Source organism: Pteropus medius, unplaced genomic scaffold (assembly GCF_902729225.1).
Source record: "Pteropus medius unplaced genomic scaffold, Ma_sr-lr_union100, whole genome shotgun sequence".
Lineage (NCBI taxonomy): Eukaryota > Metazoa > Chordata > Mammalia > Chiroptera > Pteropodidae > Pteropus > Pteropus medius.
This window is the reverse complement of record NW_024349804.1, coordinates 12,864,976-12,878,595: the sequence shown is the minus strand read 5'-3', so window position 1 is coordinate 12,878,595 and position 13,620 is coordinate 12,864,976. Positions and strand designations below refer to the sequence as shown.

At 60.2% G+C, this 13,620-nt stretch overlaps 1 protein-coding gene across 3 annotated transcripts in view; it reads right to left on the bottom strand.

Moving 5' to 3' along the window:
• The window catches only part of SORCS2 (sortilin related VPS10 domain containing receptor 2), a 386,735-nt gene that overhangs the window by 25,661 nt on the left and 347,454 nt on the right, over positions 1 to 13,620 (bottom strand). For all 3 annotated transcript variants that reach the window (XM_039838002.1, XM_039838000.1, XM_039838001.1), the window contains 2 exons: positions 10,631 to 10,777; positions 5,583 to 5,685 (listed from right to left, as the gene is read on the bottom strand). In XM_039838002.1, coding sequence (XP_039693936.1) covers positions 5,583 to 5,685; positions 10,631 to 10,777 — 250 coding nt within the window. The remainder of the gene's footprint in view (positions 1 to 5,582; positions 5,686 to 10,630; positions 10,778 to 13,620) is intronic.

Genomic DNA, 13,620 nt, shown 5'->3' with positions numbered 1-13,620 from the left:
GCCTTGAGGGCCACTCTCCTGGGCTCAGACTTAATCCTGGGGGTGATGCCAAAGTGGGAGGAGCCCCGACCCAGTGTGTGAGCCAAGCCCCCTGACAGATGTGGAAACTGAGCCCAGCCGGGGTCCCACAGAAAGAAGGGGGTCCCCTCGGAGACCACGACTCCAGGAGTCACGGTGGCTTCCGGAGCCGGGCAGCCTGCCCTAAACCGCCTCCTGGACAACGGTGGATTCCAAGGGGCTGGACCTGGCCGGCCTCTGCTGTGCCCCGGTGTCCTTGGCAGGGACCAGGCAACCCCAGGAAGGTGGGGACCTGTGGTGAGGACACTGAAGCCAGTCTGGACTCTCACCTGGAGCCCCAGAGGCCCCACCTGGGCAACCTCTACATCACCTGCTGTTTGAAGCTTTATTTACCCAACACTCTCAGGAGTATGTTATCCAGAGTCAAGTTTAGACATCACTGGAAAATTCCAAAGGGGGTGGATTGTCCTCAGATGGATGAGTCAATGTGAGCTCCAAGCAGAGCGGCAGAGAGTTTGTGTGCCTGGCTTTTCTGAGGTCTGAGCAAGCGCCCGTGCATGCATGCATGCATCCTTCATTAGTTTATCTACTCATCCATCCATCCATCCATCCATCCATCCATTATCCATCCATCCAGTATCCATCCATCCATCCAATATTTCCATTCCATTATTCGCATGGCTCCATTCCATTTGTTATTCCATTCCATTCCATTCATTCTTCCATATTTGCCCATTTATTTATTCCATTCCATTCCATTCCATTCCATTCCATTCCATTTGTATTCCATTCATTCCATTCCATTCCATTCCATATTCCATTCATTTGTGCCCATTTCATTCCATTCCATCTATTATTCCATCATTCATTCCATATTCAGTTCCATTTCCATTCCATTTATCTATCTGGTATTCCTCTCCATTCCATTCATTCCATATTCATTCCATTTTAGTATTCCATTCATTCATTCCATTCCATTCCATACCCATTCCATATTCCATTCCATTTGGTCTATCATTCCATTCCATTTACATTTGCATTCCATTCCATCATATTCAAATCTATCATCTATCATTCCATTCCATTCATCTATTATTCCATCATCGCACGGCATTCCATTCATCTATCCATATCTATCCATTCATTTATTCCATTCCATTCTAGTATCTATCATTCCATTCAGTATTCCATTCATCTATCAATTCATTCCATATTCATCTATTTTATTCCATTTCATTCTATCTATTCCATTCATTCCATTTATTCTATTCCATTATCCATCCATCCAGTATCCATCCATCCATCATCCTTCTATTATCCACTCATCCATTACCCATCCTTCCATTGTCCATCCATCTGTCCACTACCCGTCCACCCACGCATTGATCTCTTCATCACCCCACCCCGTCGCCCATCCTGCACTTGCCCCAGCACGTGCCGAGTGCCTGCTCTCTGCCCAGCCTGTGCTACGCCGTGGGGAGTCGGCGCTGAGTCGACGTTGGCCCCTGCTCCCAGGGAGCCCCCGATCGAGCAGGGGGAGGGGCGCCCGGCAGTGGCACACGGGGCCCGGACATCTGGAAGCCCAGGACGCGTGAGAGCATGGAAAGTGCACAATCGGGGAGCGATTCCTCCAGGAAGCAACCTCTGAGCCGCACCGCGAAAGACGAACGCCAGCCGGCCGAGGGCAAGAGAGAGGGGGCCGGGCGACGGCACGGAAGTGGGAGCACCAGGACGAGGGGGGTCGCTCGGCGGAGGGGCTGCGGGGCGGGCCCTGGACGGGGGGCCCTTCCACGGGCCTGGCCAGCAAAAGGCTGGAGGGACGGCTGCCGAATGAGTGACGTGAGTGAGATGCGTGCATGAACGGCACGGGGGGGCGTGGAGGAAGGAAGGGGCGCCCTCATCTGCCCGCCCTTCCAGACGCCAGCAGACGCGGGGGCAGGCGCGTCAGAGGCAGAAGCCGGGCATCGGACGCCGCCGCGTCAGCGGAGCGCGGCTGCGGGTTCGCGGTCTGTCATTTCAGCCACGCAGACGTCTGTCTTCGAGGCAACGCCATCTCTCTTCCTTGCTCCATCTTCCGAGGCCGTCAGCCTGCTTGTCACCTAACGGGCACTGGGGAAACTGAGGGGACATTCACGGAGCGTGTCCCCAGGCTGTCGGAGCGGAAGGGTCCGCTGGTGCCCTCGTTTTACAAATGGGGAAACTGAGGCCCAGGACGCCGTGACTGAGAGACGTTTCCCTCTGCGTCCTCTCCGGGCTGTTCCGGTGCCTCCTGCCCCTCAGCCCGGCTTCTCCGCCCGCGTCTGTGCCCACAGGACCCGGCATACAGCAGGTGCTCACGCAGCGCGCACTTCCTCTGCACCCTTCCCTGGCCTCCAGGTCACCCAGTGGCCAGAACAACAGAGCAAGTCAACAAGGCCAGAGCCACCCGCCCACACTTCCCAGAGGGGACCCGTGACCTGGGATCCTTGTGGCCCCTTCACTGAGACGCAGCCGGAGCCTAAGTGCAGGGACCGGCCCTCTGGAGGCCACCTGAGGTCCCAGCTCCAGGGGGCCGGTGACCCCGCAGAGCTGGTGGGACTCAGGTGGGCTCTCGTCCACGCTGGTCCCTGGGCCTCCCATCTGGGCGCCACCTGTGCTGACGGGCGTGGAATGGTGGCCGGGTGGGGGGCTAGGCGGGGGACTGGGGAGGCGCACCCCTCCCTGGGACCCCCGAGGGCTTTCCTGGCACGGCGGGGGCGAGGGGGATGCACCGAGCTCCCCAACAGGGTCCTCTCAAGATTTTTCCAGATGAACAACTCTGTCGAGGCCAGTGTCCTCCCCTCCGTGGGCGTCCAGAGGAGCAGCAAGAAGCCGATCAGTGTGTGAGACGCTGATGGCCTGGGCCGAGTAAAGCGGGGCGGGTAAGGGCGGGGCTTGACAGCACCTGAGCACCGGCCACGTGCCTGGAGTCGGGGCAGGGGTGCCCCACACGATTCAGAAAAAAGGGCGGCCTGTGGAAACACACCTGCCCAATGCCCTCTACCTGTCCCCTCACCAGCCTTACCACGGGGGCCTGTTCTCTCCTTTCACAGGTGAGAAACTGGGACTCGCGGGGTCCAGTGACATGCCCAAGGCGCCGAAGCTGGGAGGCGGCCGGAACCTCCCGCCACCCGCCCCGGGATGGCGTGGGAAGCAAGTGCAGGGGAACGGGAAGGGGGCCGACCCCATGGAAGCAGCGGCCATCGCTCCCACCCGGCTCAGCCAGCTCAGCCGTCACACGGACTTCGGTCCCTGCTAAGCCGCCCAGCCCAACGAGGTGAAGCGGGTCCCCGTTTGCTGGCTGCAGTGGTGCCCAAGGGTGCCCGGCTCCCCATCTCCCTTCCTGCTCTCAGGAGACACTCAGGGCTGGAGCAGAGGGTGTAAAAAATTTACACACTAATTGGCCCACGCTGCACGGTGGCTGCGTCTTAGGAAAGCCGTGGCCCAATTAAAAAGCGGCAGAATGAAATAGAAACGTAGCACCCCGCCCTCCTGGAAACTGGCGGGGGGCGGGGGGCGTGGGAGGGAGGGGGGTCTGCAGGGCACGGCGCGACAGCTCCCTGGTCTCCGTGACTGACGCGTGATTAAGCGACGCACCTCCAGGTCCCAGCAGCATTCTCGGGGGGCTGGAACACTCGTCCTGGGGTTTCAAGGCCTTTGAGCCATGGAAACATTTAAAATCGTGCTTCTGCATTTTGGTTAAGAATTTGGGGATTCAGCCAATCCGGACAGTGCATTTTAAATACACCGTCGCCTTCAGACCTGATAAGCCAAGTCCGGAAGGCCGGGCTGCCCAGCGCAGGCGGGTCAGTCCGCCTGTGCACGGAACCCAACACGTGATGAGCTGCGCTGACATCGACGCCGGTGTGCAGCTTGTTCATGCACTGACGCACGTCCCAAGCAGCAGACACTGCCAAGGACCCCAGGAGCTCGGAAGAACGAGAGGAATCGCAGAAGCTCGAGGGGTCTGGTTCCATCTTCTCTGTTCCGGCAGCGTGACTCCCCGCGGCAAAGCCCATCCTCCCAGGACAAGGCCCAAACGCCTGACGGCCAGGGTGTCCTGGGGCCAGAAGCCCAGCAGTGCTGACGGTCCGCATCGGCCCCGGCCTCTGCGTGGGCTCTGGTTTGGTCATCCTGCCTGTGCACGTTCCCGCCTCGGCCTAGAAGGCCATCCCTGCCATCTCGACACGGCCATTCGCTCGTCTGTTCCTTCATCCATTCGCTCATTTGTAAGCGGCCTCTGGAGCCCATCCTGGGCCTGGCTGTCCTCAGTGCTGGGACTTGGTGAAGGGTCGGACGTGGCGTCCGGCTCTGGGTCTGGGGCTCACATCCACCCCTCCCTGTTGCAGACGGTGCTGGGGCAGAGGGTGGGGTCCTGGGTTCAGAAAGCTGTGTGCCCTGGCCCATGCCTCAGCCGTCCTTGCTCTGTGACGGGCAAGAGTCCCAATCTCTCTGTCTCTTACGCCATCTGCAAAGTGGGCCTGCGAAGCCTCGCCCGGCCCTTCCACACGCCGGCCAAGTGGCCTGGGACGGGCAGTCCTGCCCCTGGGGGCCTCGGTTTCTGTGCATTTTCAAGGGGCACAGTAGCCCCCCATCCAAGAGCTGGGGCTCTGAGGGGCTGAGAGGCCCTCTCAGGCTCGTCGCCATGTTCCAGAATCCAGTGTCTGGCGGGGAGAAGGGGGCGGCACGTGACCACCACGGAAACGGCGAGCGTCGCCAGGGCCTCCCTTCCTGCTCACCAGCGGTGCCCGGGCTCCTCCCCCGTGCCGGGGCCCAGCGCCGGGCACAGGAGGGGCTCGGGACGCCCAAGACCAAGGGGAAAGTCAGACGCCAGCCGCTGCCTGGCCATGCGCTTTTAAAAAATACTTCTCATTTTGAACGATTCTCCTAACTCCAGCAAACCTTATTTTAAGGTTTTATTGGATCAGCACATACTTACTGATCCCGAAGGAGGTGCCCGTTTAACGAGGTAGACAGACACAGTCACGACTCACTCTCTGCTTCCTTCCCTCTCCAGGGACCGGTGAGCGTCAGCCTTGACGCGAAGCATCCCCTGCCCGCCCGTCCGGCTCTTTCTTTATTCACTATTTCGTTATTCACCCTTCCGTCCGGCTATCTGTTCTTTCAACTATCCAACTACCCTTTCACCCATCTTCCCAACGTTGACCCCGTCCTCCATCCTTCAATCGGTCATCCATCATCCATCCATCCACCCATCCATCCATTATCCATCTCACCCATCCATCTGACCATCCACCCATCCATCCCCATCTACCCATCTATTCACCATCCATCCATACATCCATCTACCATCCATCCTTCTATCCATCATTCATCCATCATCCACCATCCATGCACCATCCTATGTGGCCAACATGTATCATGTGCCCAGGGTTTTCCATGAGAGCTGAGCTTCCTGGAGTTGTCACTGTCCCCAGCATACACACCATGACCCAGGCCCACGGCCACCAAGTTTTACCCTTGAGAACACAGCTCCCTCATGCAGTGGGGGCTCCTGCCATCCAGATGCAATGGCAGCCTCCTACCTGCGCCCATGATGAGGCCTGGGGCGTTGTCCTTGGTGTGCACGGTGCCCGATACGTAGGGGTTGTCTGCCCAGCGCAGGTGCAGGTGGAGGTGGCAGTCCGGCTGCAAGGGGGAGAGAGGGACCCATGGTCAGGACGGGGGTGGGACAGTGTCCCTGTGAAAGGCAGGACTGAGGCCAAATCCACCCCTGTGGCTTTTGGGGTGGGGAGGCAAGGCGAGGAGTAGTGGACGGAAGGTGGGAAGAAGCTCTGGGGCTGACCACTAGGTGAAGGCCATCAGGTCCGGGTCAGGTGACTCTGCTCGTGGATGAGGCCAGTCAGCTTCTCCAAGAGAGACTCTCCTAGCATGGGTGCTGGAGGGATGGGTCTCCCAACATGCAGTGCTGGGCCATAGAACATGACTCCTGGAGCCTGTATGGGCCACCCCATCCACCAATCCATCTATCCATCCACCTACCCACCATCCATCCACCTATCCATCCATCATCCATCTATCCACCCATCATCCATCCATTCACCCACCCACTCATCCATCCATCAATCCATCCATTCACCATCCACTTCATCCATTCATCATCTACCAATTCATCATCGACGATGATCGAGCCGAGCGATCGATATCGACGCGCTGACGGATCGATATCGATGATGCCGACTGGACGGGATGGAGTCGACGATATCGACGATCGAGATGATCGATATCGACGATGATGGTCGATATCGATGATGATCGATATCGATCGAGTCGATTTTATCGAGATCGAGCCGATATCGATGACGATGACGATATCGATCGACGAGATGACGATATCGACGATGATGACGACATATCTACGAGTTGATCGACATTTATCGATCGATTTTATCGACGATATCGGCTGGTCGACATTTACCGATCGGATCGATATCGATCGATCGACGCCGACGATATTTATCGATACGACGATATCGATCGATGATGATCGATGACGATGATATCGACATTCGACGACGACGACGACGATGATCCATCATCCATCCACTCATCATCCATCATCCACCATCTATCCATCATCCATCCATCCATCCATCCATGCATCCATCCATCTAGAACCTTAACTAGGGGCCTTGTGTGTGACCACATTAGCCTGGGCATCAGGGCACAGCCATGGGACGCTGTTACCTGTGCTGGAATCTCTCCAGCCCGGGGTGTGGGCAGGGTGGCGTCACGGAGAAGGTGGGGTTTTGAATGCTCACACCCTGTCTTAATGCCGTGTGACTCTAGGAAAAACGCTTAGTGCCTGTGTGTGTTTCCTTCTCTGTGAAATGGGGCAATATCCTCTACTTTGCAGGGTTACTGGATAGCACAGCTTCTGGAGAGAAAGTAGGGGTCCAGCCCCCCCCGGACGGGGTTCTGCCTAATTTGCTTACTGATAAAAAAAAGAACTAACTGCCTTGGCACTGGTCTCTTTTTTCTGAAAAAATCCCCCGTTCAGAGAAGCGAGGCCATTCCAGCTCCGTCACCGCTGCTACTCCCCCGGCCGAAAGCCGAGCAGCCGCTTCTCTCCTCAGTGGGGGCTTTTATAGCACTTTTCATCGGGTCCGTGGACTGAGTGCATTTAGAAGGATTATCCTAAGTTAAAAATGAAGCTGTTTCGTAAACTGGAGGTTGATCTGGGCCCGACGGCACCAGGGCCCGACGCAGCTGGCAACGGGCTTTCCTGCCTGCCCTGTGTGACGGTCACAGCACGTACTGAATGACCCTGCAGGGGACTTACGGAGACAGGGAGCAGAAGGGTGGTTTCCGGGGGCTGGCGGCGGGGCGGGGCTGATGGACGAAGGGCACAGGGTTTCTCTTCGGGGTGAGGAAAATGCCCTAAGTGGACCGAGGTGGCGGCCGCACAGCTCTGCGGCTGCACGAACCCCACTGAACTGCACACTTTAAACGGGGGGATCTTAGGATGAGTTACACCCCATGAAAGCCGTGGGAACCAAAACAGAAATAAAAGGTGGCCAATTCGGCTGACGCGGTGACGCATCAGACGCGGTGACGCTTCCGCATCAGACGCAGTGGGCCGGAGACCCCCCAGGGCAGCCCGGGGAGCCCGTGCTGACGACCTTGGGCCCTGGGCGGGAGCCTGGCCCCGAGTCACCCGGAATGCCGGGATCGAACGGGACAAACCCGCCCCTCTGTCACCCGTGGGACGATAAGACGTTGCTCCTTCTGCATTTCTCCTGATTGAAAAGCTGGCTGGGGAGCTGATTCCTTCGGAGAGACAATTCGGTCGTCTCCCCGGCCTGCCCGGTGACAGACACGAATGGGGAGGGCTGTCCAGGGCAGGGAGAGCCCTGGCACCTCCGAGGCAGGGCCAGCTCCAGCTGCGGAAGGGAGCTCTAAGTCTGGAGGAAGAGGAGTCCACCAGGAATCTGGCCCTTGAGCCCCCACTGGCAGGCTCCTGGGTGGCGGCTAGTGGCGCGGGCCCGCTTTGGCGCCTGAGGTTTCTGGGCGGGACAGGCGGGGCCTGGAGTGGCCCGAGCTCCTGGGCTGGTGTCCTTGGGCTACAATCAGCCTTTCCCCTGTCCCCTGATGCCCCATGAATGTAATGTCACTGACCGCGTGTGCAGTGAGCAGAGCAAGTCTGAAGCGCTGCCTCCCAGAACCGGCTGCTCCCCGTCCCCAGCCCACTGGCGTCTGCCCTGGCTGCCGGGCACCTGCTCGGGCGGCCTGCGGTCCGTTACGGCCCACGGGACACTGGCAGGTGCAGGCAGAGCCCTGGTCCCCTCTGGTGCCACGGAGGGCCACACAGATGTCCCAGCTGGTCCCTGAGCCCTGGGGGTTCCCTGCTGGACCTTACAAAGCTCCTCCCAGCCGAGTCCATGCCAAGCAGGTGAAGAGGAGGGTGGGCCAGGCAGACCCGGAGGGACTCTCTGCAGGTGGCATGGGACCTCGAGCATCTGGTGCCAGGGCTGCCTATCAGAGGTGGGGGGTCCTCTGGGGCACATGGGAGAGGGTGGGAGACCCCAGAAGCTGGCTGGTGCCATGGGAGTCGGTGCTGAATGCCCCAGTTCTGAGGCAGAGGGCCTGGGTACCTGCAGGGCTGGGTGGGAGTTAGGGAGGCCAAGCAGGGGCCATGCTGACCCAAGCCCCCCACTCAGCCCCTTGGCATGCAGGAGCGGCTGGTGCACTAAAGAAGTGTCCCCCCCAGATCACGAGAGACTCGGACGGACGGAGGCCACACTCCCTGCCTGCGTGAGCAAGGGGACCCGCCTGCCCGGACACACCACTTCCTGACTCAGCCTCTGCCGGAGAAGTCACTGTAGGCTGCGAAACGAATGGGCTTTCATTCTGAGCAAGACGTAAACAGCTTCAAAAGCACCGTCCAGGTACGGTCGACCATCCTAACACACATCTGGCCTCACTACTCGCTGTTTAAAAAGGTCCCGTCCTTCCCGAATTACCGGGCAGAGAGCCAGCCCAGGGAGATAAATAATCGTGAGCCCGAGATAGGGGAAAATAGGAAACAGAGACATCACACACGGGTCAGGATCCCGGCTACGACTTTTTAACACGCAGTTAAGCTGACGGATCGCAGAGAAAAATGCCCGACTTGTCATTTCTGGGCGATGTGCCGACTGCCACACCTTACCTCTCTTCATAATTTGTCTTTTTCCAAGTGTCCTGCAATTAGCAGGAAGCCCTATTATGATCAGAAACAGACCCTCGAGTGTAGTCCGGCCAGCTCATCTTGGGGTGGGGGCGGGGTGGGTGGCTGGGTGAAGGACAGAGGCAGAGAAGGAACCTACCTGGTGGCCAGGGCCTCCCCTGCCACCCGGACCGCGCACGGAGGGGAGCTGCCTCCCTTTGATTTATGCCTTTCGGGGGGTTCGCAAGGCCTTTGTTCTGTCTTTCCTCTGTGCTCCGAGTCCCCACTGCTGCCCGCCTGAGGCCACTCTCCACGCTCTGCTCCCGCTTTGATGACTTTAAGGCCGGGACATAAATCTCCCGAAGGTTATCTCCTCACCGAGCTCATCATCATCGCAGACAAAAATCTATTCTTAGCAAAAACTCACTTTGACAGATTAATAGGGCTTAACTTTGCCGAGGATGATGCAAAAATTAGCCCTTTCACAGCAATTCTGTCCTCAGAGGGTTTTTGCGAGCAGCAGGTTAACACAGGTGTTGTTATTGTCTGTTATCAGCAGGAGGGGGGCTTATGCAGAGGCAAGTGGCAGCCCCTGGCTGGGGAGGGTCAGCTCGGGCCTCGCTCAGAGCTTAAGGGGACTCTGTCATAGAGCCCCACCTGGTGTCATAGAGCCCTAGCTGGTGTCAGTGTCCCCTGTTTGGAAGAAGCAGGAGCTGATTCTACCCTGATCAGCTCCACACAATGGGCCCTAAAAAACAGGCGCTGTTATTCTACTTACAGAGAGGCAAGTGGTGGGCGAGTTCGGGGACCCCCAGAGCACATCGCTGCCTGTGAGGGGCTTCAGGCCAGAGAGGAACAGACAGAGAGGCACAGGTGCCCAGCAAAGGATTCCCAGCGGGGCGGCCTGCACCCCTATTCGTGTGGAAGGGCACCACGGGGTAATAGGGCCAGTCTGGAGCTTGTGACATTAGCCCAGCCCCCCACTGCACTGGCAGAGTGCCCTTCCTGTTCTGGGAGGATGTAAGAAATGTCACCTGAGCAGGCTTGCCACGTCCCTGCTGCCCTCTGCTCCCACCCTGAGATGGGGCCTGGGCTGGTCCCGGGGAGGGTGCCGGACACGGCGAGCAGAACCCCAACGTCGGCCACTGCAGACGTGTGAGCAGTGCCCGGCTGTCCCACCACAGGCCTGTTGTTTGGGGGTGCTTTGTTACCCAGCAATGTGGTGGCCGGAGCTAACTGATACCCTTCCCGCTCTGACCACCAGCTAAGTCTCCTGTACAGCTAGGGGTTTCCCGTGACCCTCCCCACTGTGCTGAGACCTCGGGCTTCCTGTCCGTCAGATGACCCTGCGTGGACATCACCGTCTGTGACTTTCGAGTCCTTGGCCCCTCGCCACAGGGCAGGGACGCGAGCGGAGATACTCACAGGCTTGCAGTTGGTCGGCTTCCCGTTCATGTCCTCGCTGGGCGGCCTCAGGTGACCCCAGTCACGGCCCTTGTTGTAGGTTATAAGCGTCACCACCTTCCCATCGACTTTGCGGTTTGCCAAGAAGACGCCTTTCACCCCGCGGACCTGGGACAGAAACGCGAGAAGGACCGTGAAGCCCTGTCCGTGCGTCCTCTGTGCCAGCCCCTCGCCGAGAGCCCTGAGCCCACGGCCCACTGCACCCCGCCACCGTCCCCGGAGCCGCGGCTGACTCCACACCCCGGAGGCGAGGGACCCAGGGGGACGAGGGTCCACGACTGCCGAGCTTTGACCCAAAGGTGCTTCTGTCTGACCCCAAAGACTGGGCGCTTCTCAGGACACTGAGCGGTCTGTGCTTCCAGGTGCAGACGCCGGCTGTGAGGCAGTGAGCAGAACCCTGGTCCCCGGCACGGCCATCCACACGGCCACCCCATCTTTGGGCCGAGCCCCCATGCCTCCATGCCTCCCGGGGGACACACACGACCCTGACCAGTAAAATCGCCTCTGGCCTTTCCTCCAAGATCCCCTCAGCTCAAGCCTGGAGGAAAATGCTAAGTGGCGGAGACAGGGCTCCCCGCTCACCCCGCCTGCCCTGGATGGGGTTCATCCTGCCTTCAGCACTGCGGGTCAGCCCTGGCCGCTTCCGCAGGCCCTCCGGGGGGCCACAGCAGTGACCCAGCCCCAGCCCCGGCCGGTTACTGAAGGCCGCGTGTCCGTGCTTCTCCACAGGGACGACCCTTTCCTGCCAGGCCCCTGGGCGTGGCGACCTCAGACGCGGCTGCCGGGTTCCACCGTGCGGGGGAGTCCCTCGGAGGCTTCCGGGCGCCCGCAGCGGTGGTCACGTCACCACGTCCCCCAATGAACCTGAGAAGACGGAGGGTGGCTCGGCCGGGCAGGGGACATCCCGGAGCCCACGGCCAGGGGTGTACTGAGGGCCAACAGTAACACAGAGTGTGTGGCGCCTCTTCCGCAGTGGCAAAGGGGAGCGTGACGAGGGCGGCTCGTGAAATCCCGCGGCTCCGGGACATGCTACTTTTCCCGTCCTCGATCGAGGCTGCCTGCCGAGCGCCCCCCACACAGCGAGGTCGTCATTGGCGATGCCGGGCCCAATGGGCAGAGGAGCGGGCGGGTCTGAGGTTGCCGTGGCTGCCGGACAGGTTAACACGGACCGGGTGGCTTCGACGACGCCCGCTCATTGTGTGACCGTCCTGGAGGTCGGGGGCCTGGCTCGGCCTCACTGGGATGACACCCAGGCGTCCGCAGGCCCCGTTCTTTCTGGACAGCTTGCCGAGGCGCCCACGTGCCGGGCTCAGGGCCCGTCCTCCATCTCGCAGCCGGCGGCGCTGCAGCTCTCGGCCAGCATCCTCCGTAAGTACCCGCGTCCCTCTGTCCCCTCTCCCGCCCCCTTCCCTGTGGTTACAGTGGCCCCGTCGGATAACCCCGGTGACCCTCCGGATGTCCCCTCGCTTTGCGGTCTTCGGGCCTGAGTTGCTGTTCCTGGCTCCTCAGCTGGTTAACTTCTGATAGGCTTCGACTCAGCCCGCACCTCCTCCTCCGGGAAGCACACCCTGACTGCCACTGCAGCCCGGCCAATCGCCCCTGGCTAGTCAGCCCGCCAGGCTCTGGAACACCGTGTTGGAACCATTTGGACGGTCTTCCTGCAGAGGCCGGGGCCCGGAGCCTGGCGTGCGGTACAGCGTGGCAGACACCTGTGCACGGAACGGCCGGGGCCACGTCCTGGACACCCTTCCCATGCCCGCCTCACTCGCCCCCTTCCTCCCAGCTGGCCTTGTGCAGGAGCGGTGACGACACCTTCCAGAGACAGGTGTGCGATGTGTCTGGTGGCCTCCTTGGAGGTTCTGCAGAGAGGGGCTGCCGCAGCCAGGACGAGGCCACCTGCGTGTGGCCTTTGGTGAATGGCAGTGAGCCTGGGCTGGGTTCATCTGCACTGTCCAGCTCGGGAAGTGCCCCTGACAAGTGGCTTCACTGTGAACAAGCGATGACCGTCACTCCTTTGGGAGAACGTCTCCCTGCTGTGCTGACATCGAGAGACGACACACCCCACCATCTGCCCTGGCTCTGCTGCCACCTTGGGGACACCGTCCCCAGCCTCGCAGGGGTGGCAACACGGTGTGCCCTTGAGGAGCCTGGCAGGCCTACCATCTAGCACTTGGAACCAAAACAGCTGCGCCCATTAGTCCACTGGTGGGTGTCCTGGGGGCTCCTCACGGGCAGGGCGTAAGGGAGAAGCTCGAAGGTGAATGACCAAGCAAGGCGGAGCCGGCCGGCGGCCTGGGGCTGGACTCGGGGCAGGCGGACGCGGCTGGTTCTGCTTTCCCGCCTGCTTCCGGCCCTGCCTTTTCTGAGGCTCAGGTTCCTTAACTGCAAATGAGCTGAGGGACCCCCTCCCACCAGCTCTGGTGGGGACGAGAACAGAGGAGGTGACCGAGAAAGGCTTGGTCCAGGCCGAGCCACTGATTGATGTTGGTGGCACCCCCAAAACAGAAGGAAGCTGGGGATGGGCGTTGTCATCGGCGGAGAGAGCCCGCCTGCGAGCCAGGAGCCCCTGTTGTCACGTGACGAGAGCCAGCCAGAGGCTCCCACGTAGGACAGATGAGGTCGGGATCCCAGGGAGGGCACAGGGAGGGGAGGCTCCCAGCGGAGCAGGACCCCCAGCGGGGTGGCCTCAGGCTCCCTAATGGGAGGGGGGAGAGGAAGCGGGAGGGGGCTGAGGGGCGAGGGAGATCAGACACCAGATACCAGGGAGGGGCTTAGGAGGCCAGGGAGGGGCAGAAATGGGGGCCGGCGATGGAGCCGGGCTCACAGCCCTTTTCCTCTGGCCGAACCCGGTCTCGGCCTGGTCTCGTGCAGGCCAAGTGAGCCAGTGGTGGCTTTGGAGGGGACGCTTATGGTCTAGGCCATGACGGGAACCACTAACGCCGAACCCCAAC